Source organism: Panthera uncia, assembly GCF_023721935.1.
Source record: "Panthera uncia isolate 11264 chromosome A1 unlocalized genomic scaffold, Puncia_PCG_1.0 HiC_scaffold_17, whole genome shotgun sequence".
Lineage (NCBI taxonomy): Eukaryota > Metazoa > Chordata > Mammalia > Carnivora > Felidae > Panthera > Panthera uncia.
The window spans coordinates 127,443,708-127,468,504 of NW_026057577.1; the positions used below are offsets into that span (position 1 = coordinate 127,443,708).

At 42.3% G+C, this 24,797-nt stretch overlaps 1 protein-coding gene across 1 annotated transcript in view; it reads right to left on the reverse strand.

Annotated features, from left to right (window-relative positions):
* The window catches only part of PDZD2 (PDZ domain containing 2), a 363,661-nt gene that overhangs the window by 208,336 nt on the left and 130,528 nt on the right, over window positions 1–24,797 (reverse strand). The window contains exon 3 of the mRNA XM_049648230.1: window positions 21,750–22,586. Coding sequence (XP_049504187.1) covers window positions 21,750–22,225 — 476 coding nt within the window. The 5' untranslated portion in view covers window positions 22,226–22,586. The remainder of the gene's footprint in view (window positions 1–21,749; window positions 22,587–24,797) is intronic.

The following is a 24,797-nucleotide window of genomic DNA, read 5'->3' on the forward strand; positions in this document are numbered from 1 at the left end:
ACGTTATTTCAAATCCTTTATCTTTGCCCAACATTTTCATTTAATTTACAGGTTTTCCCAACTTTGGTTACTCCTTATACCATTAAGTTCAACTACTCTGACCCCTTTTCACATCCCAAGCAATTACTCTTAAGTGTCCATATCACTGTGACAGACAACATCTTGTTTCAGTCTCCATCAGTACATCTCCTTTTCTACTGGGTAATGATCCATGATAATGAAAACCAATGAAATGGACTGGGTACCGACACCCCAGAAATTGCCCCAAGAAGGCCTTCATCCCCCTTGCTTTCCCACTAAGGGAATTTCTCAAGAGGAGTAACTTCAGACTACAAACACTGAGTCTGCACTGTGCCACAACAGCTGGAGAAGCCTGGGTCAGAAAAAGCAAAGAAATCTGTATGGAAGGATAAAACTTCTCCCAAAAGCCTCTGAGAAACTGCCCCTCTATCTGTACAAATCAGAACATATGGACACTGAGAAACTGCCCCTCTATCTGTACAAATCAGAACATATGGACACTGTAAACCCACCTAGCTTTATCCTAAAGAGATTCTAGCTTCTACGTTTATGTGGGTGATTAAGTGCATCTGTGAGTCTTGGAAAAAAGGATAGAGAAGAATTACAGCCAGCACTCCAGGACCTTTTGGTGATGGGAGAATTGATGTCATGATAGAAGAATTTTGGAAGGCAGGAGAGATTTGACAGATAAGCAGGTGCCCCAAGTAGGCTAATGATTACAAAAAATAAAAAGTTGAAAAATTTAGAAGATAAATTTAACAAGTAAAATAAAGAAAGATGCCACTGGATTAAATGTATTAAGGAGGTGGTTTGGGGAGAAATTTGAACAATTAGAGTAAATCCGATTGTTGGAAAAAACCATCATGGTATCAGACAGGTAAGTTATCTTGTGATGATTAATACCATTTTACTTTGGTTAAGCAGGAGGTGGTTAATAACTGGCAAGGGGTATGAGGGAGGGCTCTGAGGTACTAGTAAAGTGCTTTTGCTTCATTTAGGTGATGGTTAATATAAAACCTCACTAGCTGAACGACTTGTGCCTTTTTCTTTATGTATGTTATACTTGGGAAAAAAAAAGTTTATTGGAGGAAATACTTCTGGCATGATAGAACAAAACATCCAAAAATGTACTCCATAAAAGCAACAAGAACACTGGGAAAAAAATGATCAAAAGCAACTTTTTCAGAACTCTGGATATTAACCTGAGGAGTCTAAGAAGCACGTACTCAAGAAAAGTGAGTGAATCTCAGTAGGCACAGTGAGCTTTGTCTATTTTAACTTACACTATCACCATCCCTTTCTTCCCAGCTCCACACAGCCTTGACAATCAAGAGCTTACCCCAACTGCGGTAGCTGTGGAAACAAGCAGTTTAGCTGAACAGGGTTAGGAAAAGTTTCAAGGCCTGTAAAAGCCCTATCCCCAGAGGACTGTCAGTATTTGATCTGATGACTCTATGAAAATCTCCATTTTTCAGAACAGCCTTATTCCTAGGTCATTTGTTGAAAACAATCAGTGACAATTGTCTAACATCTGTAGCTGCCTGAGAAAATATTTGCAAGCCATATGCTTGTGTTGAGAATATATAAAGAACACTTCTAACCACTCAATAACAACAAATAAAGCCAACTGATTTCTTTTATTTTCTTTTAATGTTTTATTTATTTTTGAGACAGAGAGAGGCAGAGCACGAAGGGGGGAGGGGCAGAGAGAGAGTGAGACACAGAATCTGAAGCAGGCTCCAGCCCCTGAGCTGTCAGCACAGAGCCCGATGTGGGGCTCGAACTCACGAATCGTGAGATCGTGACCTGAGCTGAAGTCGGATGCTCAACCGACTGAGCCACCCAGGCGCCCCTAAAGCCAACTGATTTTTAAATGGACAACAAGTTTTAAATGGACAAAGGATTTAAATAGACATTTCCCCAAAAATACAGTGGCCAAAAGCACACAGAAAGGTGCTCAACATCATTGGTCACCAGGAAATGCAAATCGAAACCACAATGAAAGGCCACTTAACACCCACTAGGATGGCTGTAATAGGCAGATAATAACAAGAGTTGGTGAGAATGTAGAGAAATAAGAACCTTCACTGACCACTGGTGGGAAAGTAAAACGATACAGTCCTTTTGGAAAATTTGGCAGTTCCTGAAAAAGTTACACATAGAGTTTCCATGTGACCATCAATTCTATTCTTAAGCATACATCCAAGAGAACTGAAAATATACGTCCACACAAAACTTTTACACCAATGTTTGCAGCAGCATTATTTGCAACAGTGAAAAAGTGGAAGTGATCCAAATGCCCATCAACTTCTGCATAGTTAAACAAACGTGCCGCAGCCATACTATGGAATACTATCTGGCAATATAAAGGAGTGAAGTTCTGAAACATGCTACAACATAGAAGAACACTGAAAGCATTATGTTAAGTGAAAGAAGCCAGTCACAAAAGACCACATACCAAAACACCCAGCATGGGCAAATCTACAGAGTTAGAGAGTAGATTAGTGATGGCCAGATGCGAGGAGATGGGGGGAAATAGAGAATGACTGACTGATAATGGAAATGGGACTCTCTGGAAATGAAATGTTCTAAAAGTAGATATTGATGATACCCTGTGAATATATAAAACCACTTACTTGTACACTTCAAAAGGGTGAATTTTATAGTATATGAATTATATCTCAATAAAGCTGTTCAAAAACAATAAGGTTTACTTTAAAAATTCCTTCATATTATTATTAATCATATTACCCTACCCAAAGGGTAAGGCAGTTTTTCAAAGCATGGATGCATGCCCCATATAATCAGGGACACTGTAGGTCTTGTACATCAGTATTTCCCTAATAGGTAGAACCAGGGCTAATACATAGTATATGGCTGACAGATAGCTTTATATGAATGAAAAAGTAGAGAGATTAAGAAACTGTGTAAAACCAGATTTCCTGGGGCATCTGGGTGGTTTAGTCAGTTAAGCGTCCAACTTCAGCTCAGATTATGATCTCGTGGTTTGTGAGTTCGAGTCCTGCGTCGGGCTTTGTACTGACAGCTTGGAGCCTGGAGCCTGCTTTGGATTCTCTCTCTCTGCCCTCACCCCACTCACTCTCTGTTTTTCTCTCTCAAAAATAAACAAACATTTAAAAAATTTTAAAAAGTACCAGATTTCCTGATTTCTGATTCTTTTCATCTACAGTAGAGAGAGGTGGGATATAGTGATGAACAAGGACTTGAGGTGTCCTGGTCAGAATGCTGCTTATATAATTGTTACTATATACTCTTCATGGGGGAGTGGATATGTGGTCTATTGGGGATGGAGCTCCTCTCTCTTGGAAGAGACAGATATTTGGGGGATGAGTAGTAACTGAAGGAGCACCGTAGCAGAAAGAACTCAGGCAGGTAAACCCTGGCTCGATTCCAGGCTCTGTTCCTTAGCAGGTGTGTTTACCCAATCTTTCTCACCCTAAATTTCCTCATCTATAAATGGAGATAATAATACTTACCTCTTGCCTCACAGAGTTGTAAGAATTAAATGAGAGGAGTGTATGCATATGGCTCATATGGATAATATTTGATAAATATTTTTATTGACATTGATAACATCTAATGAACAAATATGTTTTTAAAGTATGTTTTAAAAAAAAAGGCAAGAGAGAAAGAAAAGAAATGGAGATGGGCCAATAGCTGTTTTCACACCTCTCAGGAGGTTCTGAAAAGGTCTGGAACCTCACTCCTACCTTCCCAACATGGCAGCATTGAGCAAAGTAGAACAATGCAATAACCTTTCCCCTTCCACAGCTCCTACTTGCTACCAGCCATCAGCCTGGCTTAAAACCAACATAATTATCTAGGGGGTATGGTGTTAAAAAGTAAGAGACAAGACATACCTATCCCCGGACACAGGTAATTTATACCCATGTCAACCAAATATTTTCCCCCTGTTTTATAATGCTGCCATGGTTAATTCTTTCTTTTTCTAATTAAAAAGGAGTACCTGCCCATAAAAATGCAAACTATGTCCAAGTACATAGAGAAGGGCTGACTGAACCTGAACTGGTTCCCATCAGAAGCTGTAACTTCATTAAAAGAAAGAGATGCTTTCATTGTACTTGACACCTGTTAATAACATACCTGCAGAAACAAGTTACAATGCTAGAGGAAAATCTACAATTGCAAGGAAGAATTGTGATTGTTTAAGATACAATTTGTATAAAGCAACCAGCACAGTGGCTAGCAAGTTGTAGGTACTAGGTAAATGGCAACTATTATTTGAAACACCATTTTCTTAACTGCTGGCTCTGCACAGGATGCACTACAATGGAATAAACTTAATTGAATGGTGCCCTCCAGAGGCCACTGGGAATTCAACTGCACAGACGATTGAAAGTCTGGAAAAAGACCAAAGAGAAACACAATTTAATTTTCTTTTAATTTACACAGAGTCAGCACTCAAGCATGGTTTCTTAAGACTTATTAGAACCTGACTGATCTGTCGCCCACCTCAGCCTTTTGGCCAGGGAATATTTGCTTGCAAGGGATACAAACAAGGACACAGAAATCTGGAAACAAGTCCAGTGAGGCACCGTGGGAACGGGTGCTGGGAACTGCGAGTCCCCAAGCCCCCGGAAACTCCTGTCCATTCCTCTCTCTCTGGGGACATTATCTCTCAGCCCTGTCCCTTTATGTATGTCCACTCTGTGTTCCTCTAAAGGGACAGCTTCCTCCTTCCTTCAGGCATGTGGCTTGGGCTCTCTCAGGACATGATTCCTGACCTGACTCTGCTTGGCCTTTCAGCTCATCTCAAACAGCTGAGCATCTTGGTCTCTCGCTGGCTTGATTCCAAATTCCCAGGAGACAAAACTGATTCCCAGTCAAGTTTAGTGACTGGACTCAGTTTGTCCATCCTGCTGGATAGCCAGTGGGTGGAGGTAGGACTGTGTGTGTGTGTATGTAGGGGGAGGGAAGTAGGGCTAGAGTAACATGGTCTAGCACATCCAGAACATATCCAAACAAATCTAGCACATCCAGAACATATCCAAACAAATCTAGCACATCCAGAACATATCCAAACAAATCTAGCACATCCAGAACATACGGAACTGTGGAAAACACTTCAAAGAGTCAGGTTTTCTAATAGCGGTGAGCTTTTTTATAGAGTTTGCCACGCACGGCAGCCGCCACTAAGAGCTTTATAAGCACTATCTCATTTAATCCTCACAACCTTCCTATACAATTTGGTCCTGTTATCATCCCCCACCTTCAAAAGTAGCTGCTGATTACAGTGGTTGTGTGTTGTCCAGTAATTTGTCCCATGCATTTTATTCCCATTTGAAAGATGAGGGAACTGAGGCTTGGAGAAGTTGCACCAAAATGGAAGCCAAGGCAATGTGATCCTAAAGCCGGGCGTGAACCACCAACCACACCCCGCCTCCCAGGGCAGCCCGGGGGTGGGGTTGGGGGGATGGGGAGGCAAGGTAGGTAACACAGCTGATGCAGAAGAAGCACCAGAGTTGGTCTCAGTCTTAGGGAGTTTATAATCTGATTGGGGTAGATGAGATTTACATGTGATTAGTAAATGACAGGAAAGTGATTAAGTACTAAATGTGTGTTGCCACTGTATTAGTTTTCTCTTGCTGTGTAACAAATTACCACAAATGTAGAGGCCTTGGAGCAACACCCATTTGTTGGTTTCCAGTTCTGCAGCGCAGATGGACAGCAGAGCGCGGAGGGGCTCTCTGCTCAGTGTTTCGTGAGACTGACATCAAGCATTGGCTGGGCTGTCAACAAGCTCATCCGAGGCTCGGGGACCTCTTCCAGGCAAGCTCACTGGCTGTTGCCAGAGTTCAGTTTGTTGCAGTTGCAGGACTGAGGTCTACTGTCCTGCTAAGGTCCACCAGAGACTGGTTTCAGCTCTGTAGAAGTTGCACCTTTCTGCTGTCTGTTCACAACATGGATATTTGCTTTTCTCCAGGTCAGCTGGAACATGTCTCCCTGACTGTCCTTTCTGCCATCATCCAGAGAAAACTTTCTACTTTTTAAAGGGCTCGTGTGATTAGGTCAGGTTTACCTGGATAATCTCCCTTTCTTAAAGTCAATTGTGTCTTATGACATAACATGATCATGGAAAGTAAAAGTCATCAAACTCACAGTCCTGGGGGTTATGAGGTTGTGTACAAGGTAGGAGTGTGTGGAACCCTGAGCGCCATCTTAGAATCCTGCCTACTGCACCCATGCGAGTGGATTACGTGAGGGGCGCCTAGGTAGCTTAGTCGGTTGAGTGTCCAACTTTGGCTCAGGTCATGATCTCGCAGTTCATGAGTTCGAGCCCCACGTCAGGCTCTGTGCTGACAGCTCAGAGCCTGGAACTTGCTTTGGATTCTGCGTCTCCCTCTTTCTCTGCCCCTCCCCTGCTCATGCTGTCTCTGTCTCTTTAACAACAACAACAAAAAAGTGGATTGTGTGTGTGTGTGTGTGTGTGTGTGTGTGTGTGTGTGTAGGTCAGAGCTATTCCCAGAAGTGTGGAGAGGGAAAGATTTCATGGAGGGGAATGTGCAGTGAGCACTGAAGGACAGATGGACCACACTGGAAAAGACAGCATTTCCCCTTAGAAACTCAGCACCATGACTCAAGATAATTTGGGAAAATTAAAGGCTAAGAATTTCAAATATCAGAAGAAATTTTAGCACCGAGATGGAGGAGGTGGCTAGCACTATTAGATGTTATAACATGATCAAAATACTGTGTCATTAGCATAAAAATAGACATATAGATCAGAACAAAAAACAGAACACCCTGAAATAGAGATGTGTGTATACATATGTGGGTATGTGAATGTGTATATCCCAATAAATCAAGCTTCACAGATTAACTGAGCAAAATTATTAATAAATGGTGCTTGGGGGCACTTGGGTGGCTCAGTTGGTTGAGCAACTGACTCTTGGTTTTGGCTCAGGTCATGACCTTACAGTTTGTGAGTTTGAGGTCCGTGTCAGGCTCTGTGCTGTGGTGCAGTTGCTTTAGATTCTCTTTCCCTCTCTCTTTGCCCCTCCCTTTCTCTCAAAAATAAACAAACTTAAAAAAAAAAAAAAACAAATGTTTGGATAATTACACAATTTAGAAAAAATTAGATTAAAAGTTTTACTATACATCAAAATAAATGCCACCTAAATTAAAATTTAAATTATAAAGATAAATTTGGAATATGATCATGAAGCTTTGTAAAAGAAAGCTTCTGGCCTTTGGGAAAATGGCAATGGCCTAAGATGTGAAAAGAAAAAAACTCAGACTCATCCATAGAAACAGTTGAACTTCTACATAGTCATAGAAATAATCTATTACAAGACTCAGGGGAATTTAAAACAAAAATTTATTTTTTTTTCAACGTTTTTTTTTTTTTTTTTTTTTTTTGGGACAGAGAGAGACAGAGCATGAACGGGGGAGGGGCAGAGAGAGAGGGAGACACAGAATCGGAAACAGGCTCCAGGCTCCGAACCATCAGCCCAGAGCCTGACGCGGGGCTCGAACTCACGGACCGCGAGATCGTGACCTGGCTGAAGCCGGACTCTTAACCGACTGCGCCACCCAGGCGCCCCAAAAAAAAAAAAAAAAAAAAATTTATTTTTGAGAGAGAGAAAGCATGAGTGAGGGTGGAAGCAAGGGGAAAAGGGGAAGAGACACAGAAAGAGAGAGAATCTCAAGCAAGTTCCACACCATCAGTACAAAGCCCGACAAGGGGCTCGTACTCGTGAAGAACCGTGAGATCATGACCTGAACAGAAACCAACAGTTGGATGCTTAACTGACTGAGCCATTCAGGCACCCAAAGACTCAGAGAAATTTTAACCATATAGGGGAAAGGATTAAGATCTATAATATCTAAATACTTACTCCAGTGCTGAGGATTAGGACCCAACAGGTAGTGGACAAAAGACATGAATAGAGGATTTAGCCAGCAGGTAAAAATAAAATAGAAACAAACAAACAAAACTAGGGGAAAATGGTTAAACTTCCTGATCAAATAAATGGAAATTAACACCATAAAAGTGAGACATAGTTCTATTAATTAAACATAATTAAGTGCCTTAATTAAGGCACCCAGGGGCTCCTGAGTGGTCAGTTGGTTGAGTGTCTGACTCTTGATTTTGCTTAGATCATGATCTTGCAGTTTGTGAGTTTGAGCCCCATGTCGAGCTCTGCACAGACTGTGGAGCCTGCCTGGGATTCTCTCTCACTCTGTGCCCCTCCCCTGCTCTCTCTCTCTCTCAAAATAAATAAATAAACTTAAAAAAAAAAGTGAAATGGATAACTTACATATGCTTACAGAATTCTTATAAAGATAGCCCCAAGCTGATAACAGACTGAAGCCCTGGGGTGCAGCTGGTGGTATTAACTGGAGAATGGGGTCTGAACTGGGAACCCTTATCACCCACTATCTTTATGTTCTATTTGGATGCTTCCCCATGTGCACACATTCCTCTAAAATGGAAATAATTGTTAAGAAAGGTGGTCTAAAAAAGTATACTGCAGACAAACACGGGTGAGATGCAAACAGACAAATCTGTTGAGTTAGTCTGGTGGCACTATATCTGCATGGTCACAGATTAGATGTTAACAGAAAAATCAAATTAACTGAGAATTAACGTGGTAGAATTGCAAGTCATTCTTTCAAAATGCTATGTCAATGTTTTAATGTTGCCACCGAAATAAATAAAGATTAGTATGGGAGAGGGACTGGGCGCCTGAGGAATTAAGTAATAGCCTTATAAATATGTTGCTCTGAAATGAATAAACAGAAGAGGAATGGACCAAAGAGAGCTCACCAAATGGTCCAGGGAGGTGCAGGCAGTGAGAGCAGAAGGAACCAGGTGAGAGGAGCTAGGGTGTCTGTGCTCGGTGAGGTGGCTGGTCAGGACACACCCTGGCATGACTCCGGGTTCAGACCTGGGAAGCCAGTGAAGAGGAACTAGGAGAGCTTAGGAAAGGGATCCAGCCTACAGAGCCCGGGGATACCAGCATTCTGGAGAGCCAAGTGAGGGGGAACAGTGGACATGGGGCTGATGAAAAACATCCAGAGCCGACAAATCTCCAGGGAGACATTTCCTTAGCAGGACAGGGATAAATTCTCTATCTGTAAGATGACTGCTCTAGAAATGTTGACTTCTCACACCTTTCAGTAAACAAAAAAAGCAAACAAAAAAATGAGCATGCACCCCCAAGAGATGTGTTTATTTATTTAATGCACACATGTACTATTGTACCAGTACACTATATCCATTGTAAAAACATATATTAAAAAGTATTTTAAGAGCTACATTTAATGTGAAGTACTAATTTTTTTTTTCACCTTTAGTAAAAGAAAAGTGAATATTATTTTTAGGAAAAGCCATATAGTTAAATATACTTCAAGGTTTTTGAACACTTGACTTGACGCTCTGGGATGTGGTCGTTGAAGTTCAGAATGAACAGATGTTGGTTTTAAGGGATGCCATAGCTGGAGATATCGCACAAGGATGGGGAGATCCCAATGATGAAGTGCAAAAGCGCGCAGCATCTAATCAATTATAACATCCATTTTCCAACCTCATCCACCACTTGTATTCAGTTTTGGTAGAAACTTTGTGTTAATTTTCAACTTGGTTGAGCTTTCTTGCAAAGTCATTTTAAAATAGTTTTTAAACACCTAAGTTCTCTAAAACTAGGTAGATTTAAAAAATAGAAAATTTGCTCTCAAGATTTCAAAGATGCATATGAAATATTTTGTTGACAAACAGAATTTTTTGTAAAAAAAAAAAAAGTCTTATACATATGGAAATATTTCTGAAAGTCCATTTTGAAAACACTCTTTCCGAAACATGAGTTTCTTTCATATAGCAGTTACTCTCTTACTGTTGCAATATCATCTTTACATTGGAGAAACAGGTTATGAGTGTTTGGTTTGCAAAAATAGCCTCCAGAAAGCAGGTCACTGAAAACCACTTGTTTTCATAGATAAGGTGGACCAATTTCAAACACTTGTCTTTTTTGTAGAAAACACACAGTCATCTTTAAGTGCGATTACTCCAAATGCTGTGCCTCAAGATAAACATTCAGACCTCTCTTTGGCAAACGTTTTCATGATTATTCCCCATCTTATTACAGAGAAGAGTACAAATTCAACTGATTTTAAAGGTCTTATTTTTATAAAATTAATCATACTGATGCTATTCCCTGGCATTTCTGGCACATCTGTCTTTGGTCTTCCCTTCTAACTTCTTTGCTGCATTAACTCTCTCAGGACCAATAACTGAATCAATTTCATGTTCTGGCCTGTTTTGTAACCTTACTCTGAATTCTTTTTTATTCTAGTCAAAACAGCTGTTACCTTACATAATTTTCCCATAAAGCATTATTTTAACTAACAAAGTCATTGACTTTTGAAAATAAATCTTTTTTGGTACCTCTTTCCTTGAGTGACTCACAAATAAGTAGGTGTTCCATTTCATTACTGAAACAGAATCGAGCAAATACCCTTATTTGGAACATGTGAGAAACAGCAGTACTTTCCTCCAACTGAGCAAATCCCCCACGCTGCACACTGTTCCTTTAAAATTTTAGCAATGTTTCTGTGCATCTTCCAACAGAATTTGCTGACAAAACCAGGCATTTTGCATTGTAGCTATATTGTTTTCCATGGGTTATTTTAGCTATTTTTAGCAAATGAGGAAGAATGAGCGTTTTCCTAATGATACGACTTTTTGCCTTAAGCAATTAAGTTAAGAAAAAATTCCAAATAGGTTTTTAAATATTCAGTTTAGTAAAATTCCGGACAAGATTTAGTATTGCATCATTTTAAATATTGTTAAAACATTTAAAACTATTTTTATTCATGCTGGGGATCTTTAGTTTTTAAATATCTTCCTAATTGTGATGGCTTCATACCATCATTAAGTATTATCTCAAGGCACAATCTATGCTTACGGTGAGGATTCTCTTTAATGATAGGGACTAGAAATTTGTAGTTCATGTAGTCTCTTGTAGCTTCAAATATTATTTTTTTGTCTGACCTTTTGTCAATCTGAATAGATTGTCATGGTTTGACCACAAATGGTGGTCTTATTATAAATTGTACCAGAGAGATACATATATACACTTGGGTCCTGAAAATATACCTGAGCATACTACCAGTAGTAAGAGAAGGGCCAACCCAGCCATTTTCTTCTGGTTGGCTTATACTTACATTAATTATATTATTTTTAATCCTCTTTTTTCCCCCCCCTGGAAAATATACCTGAGCATACTACCAGTAGTAAGAGAAGGGCCAACTCAGCCATTTTCTTCTGATTGGCTTATACTTACATTAATTGTATTATTTTTAATCCTCTTTTTTTCCCCCCTGGAGGATTTTAGTTTATCTGCCATTTGGTAAAGTTTAATTTAATTAAAATGAAATAATTTAATCCATAAACCTATTTCACTGAGTGAACTTACATAAACTTCAGTTCCTTGATTAATTCAAAAGTGAATTAATCAGTGGGGGGTGGGGGGGGTGCTGTCTTTGTGAATCATCCTTTCTTCTCTCAGGACAAATCGCATACCTACCACACAGGACACAGGACCTTCTGATATACAAATTGAGTGAGGATGCCAGTGTCAACCATACTAAAATATTAGTTAAGCTCAGTTTATTTTTTTAAGTTTAAAAGTATATCTTAGGATGCTAATAATTTTTTCACTTATTTCATGGATCTTCCTGGGCATCCCACTGGACAATGGATATCTAAAGCATGAACAATTTCTAGAGACTGCCATTTAAGTCCTCTGCTTATTCTGCTGGGTCAGACAAGGACTTCAGAGGAATGGACATCTGGACTCAATAAAGCCCTTGAGTCAGAAAAAAACCTCAAGACTTGCCATGCAATTTGACAGAAACCTGTACTTAACAGAGGCTGATTTTTTAAGAAGGACCCCACTCCTTCTTCTCCCCATAACAGATCGGTCTCCCTCAGGGACATTTGTGAAAATATATCTGTGATCACAAAAATCAAAAGTTTCTTAGTAAATCCCAGCCCAGTGTAAATGGACTAACCTTCAAGTCCAGCCTAAGGCTGAACAAACACGCACGCACTTCAGCTATGGAAACAGCCCGGCCCTCTGTCTCCCTTCCCCTCCCCAAAAGGAAATGGGCTAAATTTAAGTCAGGGATATGTTATAAATGATAGAATCATTCTTTGGTGAAGAACGAGTTCTGAACGAGGTAAATGTGGGGTGAGTCAGCTATTAGATCATTGCTGATGTCCCTGCATACAGGTTTCTGGGGCTCCAAGATGCAAAGAACGTGGGATACTCACATCTTTGCATGTTGCTTTGTAAAATTTCAACATAGATAAGCCTAGTCGTCCCAAAAGCCACTAGTAGTCACATCTCCACAACCATTTTAAATACAGTATAACAAACTCACCCCTCAGAATCTTTGGAGGAAGGTCAAATTTCAAAGAAGAATCCCATGAAGAAATCTATATAACTGTTAAAACCCATGTCTATTATAAATTGTACCAGAGAGATACATATATAGATATATATACTTGGGTCCTGAAAATATCAGATTTGATTCCCTTCCAGGAGGAGGCAGCAATGCATAGGTGAACACCGAAAGACAGGAATTCAAGCCTTCTAACCTCTGTGCTTGGCCAACAGGTTGATTATGAACAGCTGAGCCAGGACATGAGGTTACCTGCATCTGTGTCACAAGACTGAGAGGGACCAGGGCCAAAACAGGTGCCAAAGCTTAGAATTCAATGACCTTTTGGGAAAGAAAGACTCAACAGTCATTAAGGGCATCTAGTGCTCAGAATGAGAGAACAAAAATGTTTATTACCTATTTAATACCTGGACATAAAAAATGAGTAGAAGTCAAGAAATGGCTGAAAATGGCTGGGGAGTGCCCATGGAGAGGAGAAGGGCATGAAGTCAGGCCAGTAACACTATAATCACACTAAGATGCTTTTGTCTTTTTTTTCTTTATGGCTTACAATTACAACAATTCCCAAAAGTGTTGCTAGAAGTTTCAAAGCCAGTGTCTTAAGTGGGAGATTTGGGTTTTCCATCTCCCATGGCTGAAGTCAGTCACCCAGTGGTGCCTCTGATGGGGGTACCAGAGGAGAAACAGGGCCCTGGGATGAAATGAAAGAGCATCTCTGGATGGTGCTCTGCAATCTGAACCCCTTTAAATCATGGTAAGTGCCTCCTTTTGTGTAATCTCTTCTGTCATAAGGACAAGTAGACTCTGAAAAGCTGTTCTTTAGGTGGCTCTGGACATTACCTGTGAGAGGTGATTGAGATGTGTCAAAGTTGCCAGTTTTCTTAAAAAAAAAAAAAAAGCCACCCCATTGGCCAGTGTAGTGTTTGACATGGCCCTGCTAATCACTTTCCTCGAGGTTTTCTGATTTCAGGACATTGAGTTAGACTGGGGAAGGCCAACTTCCTCTGCCATCCATCAGGAAGAGCCTAGCACAGTGGGTTACTAGTCAGATCATGACTCATCTGCCTGTGGGTGGTGACCTGAGGACTAGGGCTGGGAGTGTTAGGAGGGGACGCCATGGGGGGAACCGAGATGGGCACCTTCTGGGGACAGCATGAGGACACCAGGCACCGAGTGGAGGGAGATGATACCTGTGTCACTCGCTGCTCAGCGATGGCTTAGATGCTGCCATGCTAGAAAGAGCTCTGGAGGCTGAAAACACCATCCTGACAACATAGATGAATGAAGTTGACTAAAACTCCCAGCATCGTGCTCAACTTTAGCCACAAGATGGCAGGCAACAGCGGGACATTCTCCACAGTCTTGCCCAGAAAGCACTCTGAAGACCTGAGGGAAAGCAAGGTCCCATTGTCCAGTCCAATGGCTGGCCATCAACACATTTGTGAAGCTGCTATGAATTAAACTCTTGTTGAGAAGGAAGGTTCTAGGTGTAATTACCATCCATTTAAAGAATGGGTATGGAAATATATAGAAAAACTTGATTTTCAATTTGTTTTTACTGTCAACAGTAAACTATAAAAAAAAATCTAGTTTCATTGGTCACTGTTTGTGGTGTTGAAGAAAAGTTCTAGAATTGAGTCACAGGTGCTGAATTCTAGTCCTTGCTCTTTTCTTAAGAAGGTCCTTGACTCCGGGAACCCATGAGCCACAGCCTCGGTTTCCTCCTTGGTTGGGCGTGGATGAACTCTGGGATTCCTTCCAGAAACTAGTCATGGAATGAAATAGCATGTGGGGATAGTAGGCTGAGAATGAAGTGGGCACAAACCTGAGGTTCTGCAATGCTTCATTTCCATGGCATCCTTGGGGAATGGGCTGTTCTACATGACAAGTTTTCTAGATAATTGAATTCTAAATGCTGAAACTTGTTTTCCTTTTAACCTTCTGTAATGGAAATCTCTCTAAAGTGTATTACACGCTTCTCAGACTTCTTAAACAGCAAGCTGAATACAATTTAACCTTGCCTGAATGTCTCTAGGTTATCATGATGCCACCTCTTACTATATATACAGTCCTGAATAGAGCACCGGTGCCTTTGGGCATATTCAGGTAGGCAGGACGCTCATGCTAAATGGCCCCAGAGACTATATTATAAAGGTATAATTGGCAATTCTTCCTTCCTGTATCTCCTACACCACTACCTGCAGTCATTTCTCCAAGTTACACCTTCTAGCAGCATTTGACACTCTGTTTAAAATCTGCTATAACCTAGAGAGAACTCAAGGTTGCTATGGGTAACCAGAGTCTGAGCTTGTAACAACCCTAAATTTAATTTTACACACAATTTAAAGGCAATGGGTACTGTACTGAAGGTTACTTATGGTCAGGGCTGATATTCAGCTAGTCCACCCAGTATGTAAGGTAATGTTCCTATATACTAGTTGGCCAACTGCCCTGAGCCCCTTGGGCCCTCCTGCCAGCTCAGTACTCTGGCCTGTCTCCTCGGATCACACAGGCTTCTCACATGCCAGCGTGAGAAGGTGCAGACTCCAAGGTGCAGTCTGCTTGTATAGGCTCCAGGACTCTGTTCTTGAATGCACCAGCATCCTTTCCAATGGGCTGGTACCCAGGCCATACTGGGTGCTCAGTATTTGATATCACCCTGGTTTCTGGGCTGAAGATTATTCTGTATCTTGCTAAGTGCACTACCACAGTTTGAGGCTCTCCTCTGTACCTCCAACTCAAAGGCTTTTTCTTGGTTGTGTGCTGTGCTCTGGGTTCAGATCGCCTGAGGATGACCAGAACAGGTGTTAAAAGTCAGCTTTGATTGAACACCTGCCATGTGTCAAATGACTATTTAGTATATTAGCTAAATCATTTTATCTAATCCGCTAAATGACCCTACTGGGGAAATAGCATCAACCTCCTGTGGCTGAGGTAACTCTCCCAAAGTCACATAGCCAATAAGTAGGCCTGGAAGCTAGACTCATCTCTCTGAGGCCCATGTTCCTTGCACTATGCTCCTCTCGTGTTTATCAATGTACAAAAGAGTCCAGTCATGGTTCACATCCTGAAAAATACATTTTAAGTGAAAAATGGGCCCTTTTACTTTTCAGAAAAGGCTACTTGTTTTGTTGTGTGGGTTATATTTTAATTAGTTCCATATTTTGTTACCAATTTGGAACAATCTGTCCCCAGGGAACAGATCTGGTTTACTTATAGAAAGCTAGCTGAGGGAGGGAGGGACTGGGGTTACAAAGTACTCCTTGTAGGAAATAATTTAAAAAAACCTTCTCATTTCTCCCTCCACAAAACAAAAGTAAATAGAACATTCCAGAAAATCCCATCTTCCCTAGAGTAGGTATGATAGAGCTTACAAAAACTTTCCTTTGTGTGTTACCAATTATGCCTGCAAGAGGGGGCTGTTACCACACAAAAGAATAAGGGGCTTCCAGAGCTATGGGGAAGGGGATTTAGGGGTGGGGGGGGGTGCTAGAAGCAAAGTGCAGACCTGAGGAATATCACCCAGTGAGAAAGTAGAATTGGTTCTGTAATTGTGGGCCAGTCACAGGTTTACCTTTGGAACTAGTTCTGGGGTGCAGAAGGGTATCAAACCCACAGCTATGAATTCTTTGCTCTTTCCTTAGGGATGAGGTTTACAGACTGACCCTAAGCTAATTTTTTAAATAAATAAACCATGACCTCATCTTCCACATTTTGCACCTGCTCCTCCCACACTTAACACACCCACAATTTTCACAGTGTCTTCTTCCAAACACATCCACCATGCTCTGTAGTTTCCCCAGTAAGTCTTGTCAGGGAGGAAATCCCTTGAATAATTGCCTAGCCAGTGGTGTGACAGGGTCAAAATAGCAAACGTATTCATTTGCTAGGGCTGCCATAATAAAGAACCACAACCCAAATGGTTTAAGCAACAGAAATTTGTCTTATAGTTCTGAAGTCTAAAAGTTTGAGATCAAGTGCTGGCAGAGCCGTGCTCCCTCTGAGGTACTAAGGCAGGATCTGTTCCAGACCTTTCTCTCCTGGCTTCTGATAGTTCCTTGGTTTGTGGCAGCATAACTACAATCTTTACTTAGTGTTCTCTCTGTGTGCATGTCTGTGTCCAAATTTGCTGTAGGACACTGGTCCTTTTGGATTAGGGGCCCACTCTACTCCAGCATGACCTCATCTTAACTAATTACATCTGCAATGGCACTATTTCCAAATTAGGCCACATTCTGAGGTATTGGGGGTTTAAGTCTTCAAAATATGAATTTGGTAGTGGCAGGCGGTGGAAGGAGGCGGTGGCTGGAAGACACAGTTCAAACCATAACATCATCTAAGGTAGTGTTGAATTCGAAACCAAACTCAAGAGAAGGAGAAGAATGGATTGCCCAAAAGAGTGCCTCATATGAAAATTCCAAGCAAGAGTATGGACAACCAATGTATCACCTTGGCGGGGTGAGTGTGATGTTCATAAGGGGACACCTGAAATCTTATGCTTATGAATAAGAGGGGTATACAGTTGAGGGAGCTGTTTGCAGAGTTACACTGGGGTCTCAACAAAACCCTAATTTGTATTCACCACTTTTTAGGACAAAACCTATATAGGTATGTGGAAAAATTTAGTGTTGAAGGAAACTGTTGGCCAGTTACAGAGTGAAGGAGCATCTCAAGAACATTCAAAACACTTTAAGTTCCTTGATACTTAATCTCAAAGTGCTTCTAGTCCTGAAGTTCTGGCTAGATATAAGTGTGGCAAAAGGATTCTACATTAAAATTGGGTTTCCTTTTTTAAGATGGAGTTGGGGGGGGGGGGGCTTCTGTTTTCCTTATCAGTTTGGTTAAGTGGAAGCCTTATGGTGTTCTAGTCATTTTCTTCCCTGGTGTCTACCATTACACTGAGGAGGTATTCTGTGAAGCTGAAAACCATCCATGAAATTACCAGACCACAATGCAAAAACCAACATATAACTCTGGGGCAGATGTGAAGTAGTACAGCATAGGACTTAGGAGCACAGACTGGTGGAAGATAGACCCAAGTCCAAATCTGGTTCTGCCTCTTATTTAGGTGACCTTGGGCAAGTTACGTGGCCTCTGTCATCAAGGTTTCTCATCACAGCTTTAGATTAAATAAGGTGGGAGAATGTCCACTATGGTAGCAACTGCTCAATCAACAACACTTCTGATAATTACTCCAGAGAACTAGGGAGTGAGCCTTAGAAAATCAAGATAGTCTCCTCTTGTCTTGTTAACTTCTTGGTTGTTATGAGCACTGGGAGCCCAGTGCTGGGCTCTAGGAGTCCCACTGGGACTCTAGGAGTCCTCCTTCATTACTTGATTCACTTTCACACTTCTCTTGAAGACCCATCAGTGGATCCTGGCCTTTTCCTTCTATCACCTCTACATCTCAGTGGCTTCTGGGTAGGTCTTCCCTCTCCTGGCCCTTCATTGTCCAGCATATACACATGACTGTACCATCAGAGAAAGGAATTTCAGGGTCATGACTGTGCACTATTGAAAAAGTTATGTTTGGAAGATTTACTTCCTCAGCTGTGGAAAATTTCCAGAAGCCCAGTGCGTTGACTATTGTTTCCTTATTTTCTGTATTCTTGATGCTCTGGCATTTCGGGCCTTGATCCCAGAGAGACTGACCCTTCCAAGGTTAGCCAATTCCTAGAAATAGCAAACTCCCCTGAGAGTGTGCCTTTGATATACAAATCAACCAATCCAGAGTTCACACCCCAACCATCTCCTTTGTTAAACTCTCATACATCAAGACAGTATTGCCCATAAGTCACCCCATGCCACGTATTGGACAACTAGAGACCATCCTATATCTCAGATCCTGCTGCAGTTATTCAAGCTACCAAATCCTAAGATTGCTCAGAGTAGCTGCCATCCCTCACCCAAACCTCCCTTGAAAATCCCAATAAAGTTTCAGGCCATATTCTCTCCTCTTCTCCCTCTGCCTCCTGAATAACACTGGTGTTTCTCTATGTAGCCCTGCATGGTGTGTTGATCCCCTGTTTCTAGAGATCTGGGAGTGTCAACATCTTCCTTTATGACAGTCATTTCCCTGTCTGCATGTCTTATCATACTTGATTAGAACAAATCCCAGGTACATTTGAGAACACCCAAGCATAACAATTAGCAATCCCAGAGACCTGTTCCTCAACATGTTCTCCTTTTTCCATCCTCCAAGCTCCTCAGCCTTAGCTATTTCAGTCCAGATGCCAAGCGACCACATCCATCCAAATAATCTCTTCCTGACCACACAGAAGTGGAATGGTGCCCTGGAACAGGTACCACTCCCAAATGGGAGTCAGAAGGGAAAGACTGAGTCTCAGCTGTGCCAATTATCACCATGACATCATGGGAACACTGCTTCACTTCTGTAAGCTTCTAGAATGATAAAACTAGCTCAGGTGGATCAAATGAAATGTTTCAGAGATTCACTCCTAATATGTTAGCATAGGCCGCTTTGGCTAACCTCCCCACCACCACCACCCCCACCATCCCTACACACTTACCCAAGGTCTCAAAGCTAGTTGCTAGAAGACCTATGGAGAAAATCCAGAATCCCAGACTAAGTTCACTGCCTCCTCCATCATACCATACTTGCCCCTCCTTGAAACCTCCATTAAGGAGTCTAGTTTCGTGTCCCACTTTCTGTCATGACCCTGGTCCCATCACCTTTCTATTCTTCTGTATCTTCTTTCTTTGAAAAAAAAATGGGCATCATCCTATGACTCAAGGAATAAATTAAAATCACCAAAGAATCCTCCTTTGGTAGCTGGAAAGCATTTTCATTTCAGGGTTAGATATACTTTCAGAGCCTGGGACAGTAAACTTGGCCTCTTAAAAAGTCTACAACCTTAAGCAGGCAATGGGAAGAGCTTCCTGAACATACATGAGAAAATTTATCCCATATGGAATAAACTTCTCCAAATCCTAAAGACTCCAGCAACCTCTTAGATAATAAATTCCCAGTCTTTCTAAACATGCTCCATGTAGAACAGTCATTATGATATTAATATTTTACTGAGCACTATGGATTAGACATAGTACTAAACCCTCTATATGCATTATTGCATCATTTAGTCATTGGATCAACGATCAATAGTGCTATCATTTCCATGTCACTGGGAATCCAAGACTAAGAGGGATGATTTTTCAAGGTCAATCAGTTTGTAAGTGTGGGAGCCTGAGGAGGCAGCACTAGTTGGGAGCTGGAGCTGTTGACCATTATGCTCTCCCACTGGATGTCCCCTTCCTGCTCTTCCTTCTGCCTCTGCATTCAAATCAGCTCCCCTCACAGAAGATAGTTGTAAATGGTGGGGGCTCTCAGGTACAGCTCTGGGAGGGCTGCCATCAAGCTCCATGCCGATCCTTACTTCTAACCTCAAGGACCCAGCCACCAGGGACTGGAGTCATATTCTCAACACCAATGAATACCATGGTGGTCAGTCCTTTTTCTTTTCTAAGAACAATTTCTAACTTTAAATAGAATCATTTCTCTTCAACATTCCTCCTTGAAAGTGAAAGTAATTGCTAGTTGAGGACCCAGCCATTAGCCAAGAACATCTCTTCAGTCAGATAGGCAACCCAAAGAAAATACTGGTGAGAGTCTACTGAGTAAGTACTCATACATGCCAGCCAGCCCTGTGCTATGTTCTTTCCATGCACTAGATCATTTTAAACTTGGGCCACACTATATATATGTGCCCAATGACTTCTCGTTGCCCCTCCATGTCCACTCTCCACCATTCTCTACCCTGGCTTCTGCCTCAGGTTGACACATATGGACCCTCTCAATGGGTCCCTTGCCACTGACTTCTGCCTGGTTTCTGCCAATGGAAAGCTCTGGTAGGAGACTGAAAGGAAGGAGAAAATTAAGCTTAAGGTAATTCTGCTCTGGCTTCTTCCCTTCAGGGTCTCCTTGGGTTAGAGATCTCCCTCAGTGAAAGGTCACCATGATTCTCAAAGTGACCCTCTCTCCTGATTCTCTTCTCTTGGGACATAGGAGCTCTCCTCACAGGAGCCTCTGAAGGCTCCACAAAAGTTATGCATCTCAGAATATCTTCAAACTTTTCTTTTCTCTTCCATATTTAGTTATTACTAAAACCTTGGTGTGCAGTAAAGGATTAACACAGCAAGTGTGGTGTATTCAACCTCTGTATATTCCAAGGAAAAGATTGGTTCTTGACTAACCCCTGGGAGGTAATTTCTAAGACCTTGGAATATTCTGCTTGATGAGAGTGTCTTTGTATACTTTGGGTCTTGGGCCATACTAATAATGTAATCTATGGCATGGGCATTGGGCCATGTGGCATTAGTTTGAACTCTGGAAGGACTGGACACTGAGTAACTAAGGTCAGCTACACAGGCACTCCATGCCAGCTGACCCCCCAAAAAACCCTGATACCAAGGCTCCCATGAGCTGCCCTGGTTGACAATACTCCATAGACGTTGTCACACACCATTGCCTGAAGAACTGAGCCCACCTGTACAACTCTACTGGGAGCAACAACTGAGTTTGCACCTGTTCTCTCTCCTGGATCCCACGCTGTGTACCTTTTACGGTTACTGGTTTTAATCTGTATCCTTTCACTATAATAAACTGTAACCCTGAGTTTTTCTGAGTCCTTTGAGTCCTTCTAGTAAATCACTGAGGTTGAGGGTGGTCTTGGACTCTGATTCATCTGGGAAACCAACAGTCCGGTCATAACTTACTGAGACGATGGGTGGCCACACAGGTGAAAAATGGAAATATGCTCATTCAGATGAGATCCAAATGGATCTTTCAGGATGGGGAAACTGGGACTGAGGGCAGGGGTGGCTGGTTGTCCAAAGATACTTCTAAGCATCTCAAGGGGATTCTGGACTGTTTGTCTGTGACTAAGGTGATATGAGACAGGCAGATGGAAATACATCCAGAACCCAACCTTTAATGCTCCAACTGGAGGGGAGATGTTGGTTGAGTGGAGGAGACGATCTAACTCAATGTGACATTTCTCATACTCTTGTGTCATGTAGTATTCCTAGGTTTCAGGAAAAAAGGAAATACTCTAAGTCCTCTAAGACAGAATGAAGCATAAAAGAAACATATAAATACCACAGTACTTCAATTTAGTGTATTTTCCCTTTCTAAGATAAATGCCATTGGCTTACCAGAGTAGGACTCAAACCTGTTGCAGTGCAGGTTGGAGCACCAGACATACATGAGCCACAGGGGTCCCCTGTCCAGCCCCTGTGCCAACCAGCACTCCCCCACTCACCTGGCCCCACTGACATCAACTCCGACCATCAGCTGCCCATTCAGGGAGAGGATCTCATCCCGCAGTCGGACCTTCCCACTCTTCCCTGCCGGGCTGTTCTTCCTCAGCTCTGTCACCCAGATGCAGCCAACGTCCAGTACAGGGCCCTGGTGGGTTTTCCTCTTCTTGCCCCCTCTGCGCTTTTCTCCATAGTCCCCAAAAACAGGGATGTTCCCAAAACTGAGGCCCACAGTCTCTGTGTCCCCCAGCTCCTTGGTGAGGTACACAGTACAGATCTCCATCCCTGGGGGGCTGTGGTCAGGTGGGACCACACTCTCATCCACAGTAAAGTTCAGTTGGATGTACTCCTGCAGCTTCTGGATGGCTGCCTGGCAGAGCCGCTGCTCTGGGCCATCCCCGCCCTCCCTCACGCTGTTCTGCAGCCACTGGTAGAGGAGGGGCAGGTGCAGCATGGCATTGTCCTGGGTGATGGGCATGGTGCTCACTCCCAGACACCAACATCATGAGAAGACCTGCTTCTGGGGACTGGACCGGGCAGGGCCCCATGTCCCTTGGGAACCCTGGCTGTCATCAGCTTGGCCTATGTTCATATTCAAGGTGGCAGATGAGCCTAAAGGATGCCTACTTGAGACTGGGCTGTTGGCTTTGGCAAGAGGAGGACAGGACACAATTAGAATAACAGTGGAACAATTGCTGTGCCTGGAGTGCTCACCGAGAGAAGGAAGCGTCTAACAAGTTCTTGTTTGGTTCCTTTCACAGCAGAGCCCATGCAGATAACGTGGAAATGGGGTATTCTTCCAGCAGCCACAGCATGACCTCACCTGGACTCATTTATGCCTGGAAGAGGAAAAAACAAAAAATTTCAGTCACAACAATGAGCCCTCTGAGACAGAACACATGACCTCCTGTATTACGAAAGAACCATGTTTGCTTTTTCAGGCAGGAACCTAATCCTCTCCTCATTCCCCAGCTAAGATCCTTCCACCATGTATATATATACAGACAGACTGATAGAGAGATAGACACACAGATACACACACACACACACACACACACACACACACACACACCCTTCCCCCAGACAGAAACTTCTGGAACACTGACCTTCTCCAGGAAGTTTTCCTGATCATCAGGGAAATAAGATGACTTTTTCCAGTACAGCCCCCATCAAACTCATATCCAACAAGGAAGCTATGTGACAAGATTTTCTGGAAGGCTGTTGGAGGGGTTCTGGATATATTTAAGAGCTTACATTCTTAGGATGTTAAAGTCTATGTCCATTTGCCTTGATCAGCCCAGCTGCATATCCAGGAAGGCTCTCCATTCCAGGACTGACAATGATGCCAAGAAGAGAAAGGGCCAATCAACAGCACAGAGAGATTCAGGCTTGGTCTTAGGACAATGCCCTTCCTAAGCCTGGGCCTCATTCCATCTTCCTCATGTAGCCTCACAGGGATCCATGTCCCTAATCATCCTACAGCTCTTAGCTGCTCCCCTTCCTTTGGTAAACTATTGGAACTGACCTACTCTTAGGCCAAACCCAAAGCTATCTCCTACAGAGAAATATTTCTCCATGCTTCTGAGACTTGGCCTCTCCTTGGCTTGCCCTTGAACACACAGCTTAGAGCAATGATGCATCTTCCCCCAAAGCCCGCATGGCCAGCGGCAGTAGGCATGTCTCCCCTGCGAGAGCTGGCAGCTATCCTGCCCCCACCAAATTCTGCACAGGGCCTGGCACACAGTATGTTCCCACAACGAAAAGCTAATTGAACTCCACTGCCAATTCTCCTTCTCCCCCAAAGAAAACTTTCACCTCCATCCTTTGTAAATGCAGAAAAATGATCCTTTTCACTCTCTTCTCTGAATTTCACTTTCATCCAGAGAAAGTCAATATAAACTATGCCATCTAAGATGGGAAACATTTTCTAGCCTTCTCAGGAAGTGATTTAACAAGGAATAATAATAAATGGGAGAAGTGTCAGAAGCCATGTCAATAATACATGACCTTATTACTCAGTAACCATAAAGAAATTTCCAATATAGCAAGGTTTGAGCTCCCAAAGAACTTGAGTGCCAGCTATTAATTGGTTCCAAATAAATCAAAAGCTTAGCAAATATCATCTACATAATCACATGCCTATTAAAAAAGAAACACAAGATCAAAGAAAAGATAATCCATAAATGTACAAAAACGGAATGTTCCCTTTGGCCAAAATAAGTAACACCTCTCACTGCAAAGTGACTCCACACAGACATATTAAAATCTTATGAATAAATCAAAACATTTTCCATCAGGCCTAGCAATCGTTATGAGTCTCCATTTCCTCATCTGTAAAATGAGAAAGTTAAGCTAAGTGATCTCCAAGGTCTGTCAAACTCAACAGAGAGGTCCTCAAACACAGTGACAGTGTCTCATTCATCAGTGTCCTCCCTCCCCCAGCACAGTGCCTGTTACCGTGTAGACTCTCAACCATTTAAAACAATTTTTAAAATATCTTTTAAATTACAGTTTTAATGGTCAATGATTCAGGGACTTAGTCACAGTTCAAGTGGTCCCATACATATGAAAACAGAGTAAATATCTTGGGCAAGATGCTCTTTAAATAAGTCTGATTGAAGAAAAGCCTAGAGGACCTTTTTTTTTCCTGCTGTCAACTTGTATTCATTCAGTAAGAATCAGGCCTTGAACTTGGCACCGGGAATATATACCATCAATAAGGCAAATTCTTTGCCCTGAAGGAATTCATAGTCCAGAGGAGAGATGCCTAAATACGTGGAAACCAGTGTGTAATAAGTCTAGGACAAGCCTCGTAACAGAATTGGCAAAGGTGCAATCCTGGTAGCCATGTTCATGTAATATGAGCTCCCAGCCCCTGGTGATGGGTCCAGAACTGGGGATCTCATGCAAGCTGGACCAGTGTTTTCCCCTGAGAACTGAACACTGGGACTGAGAGAGAGAGAGAGAGAGAGAGAGAGAGAGAAAGTCCAGTCTTAAGTGTGTGAAGGTAACTCTAACTTTTGAACTAGGGGCCCTGGATGGCAATGTTC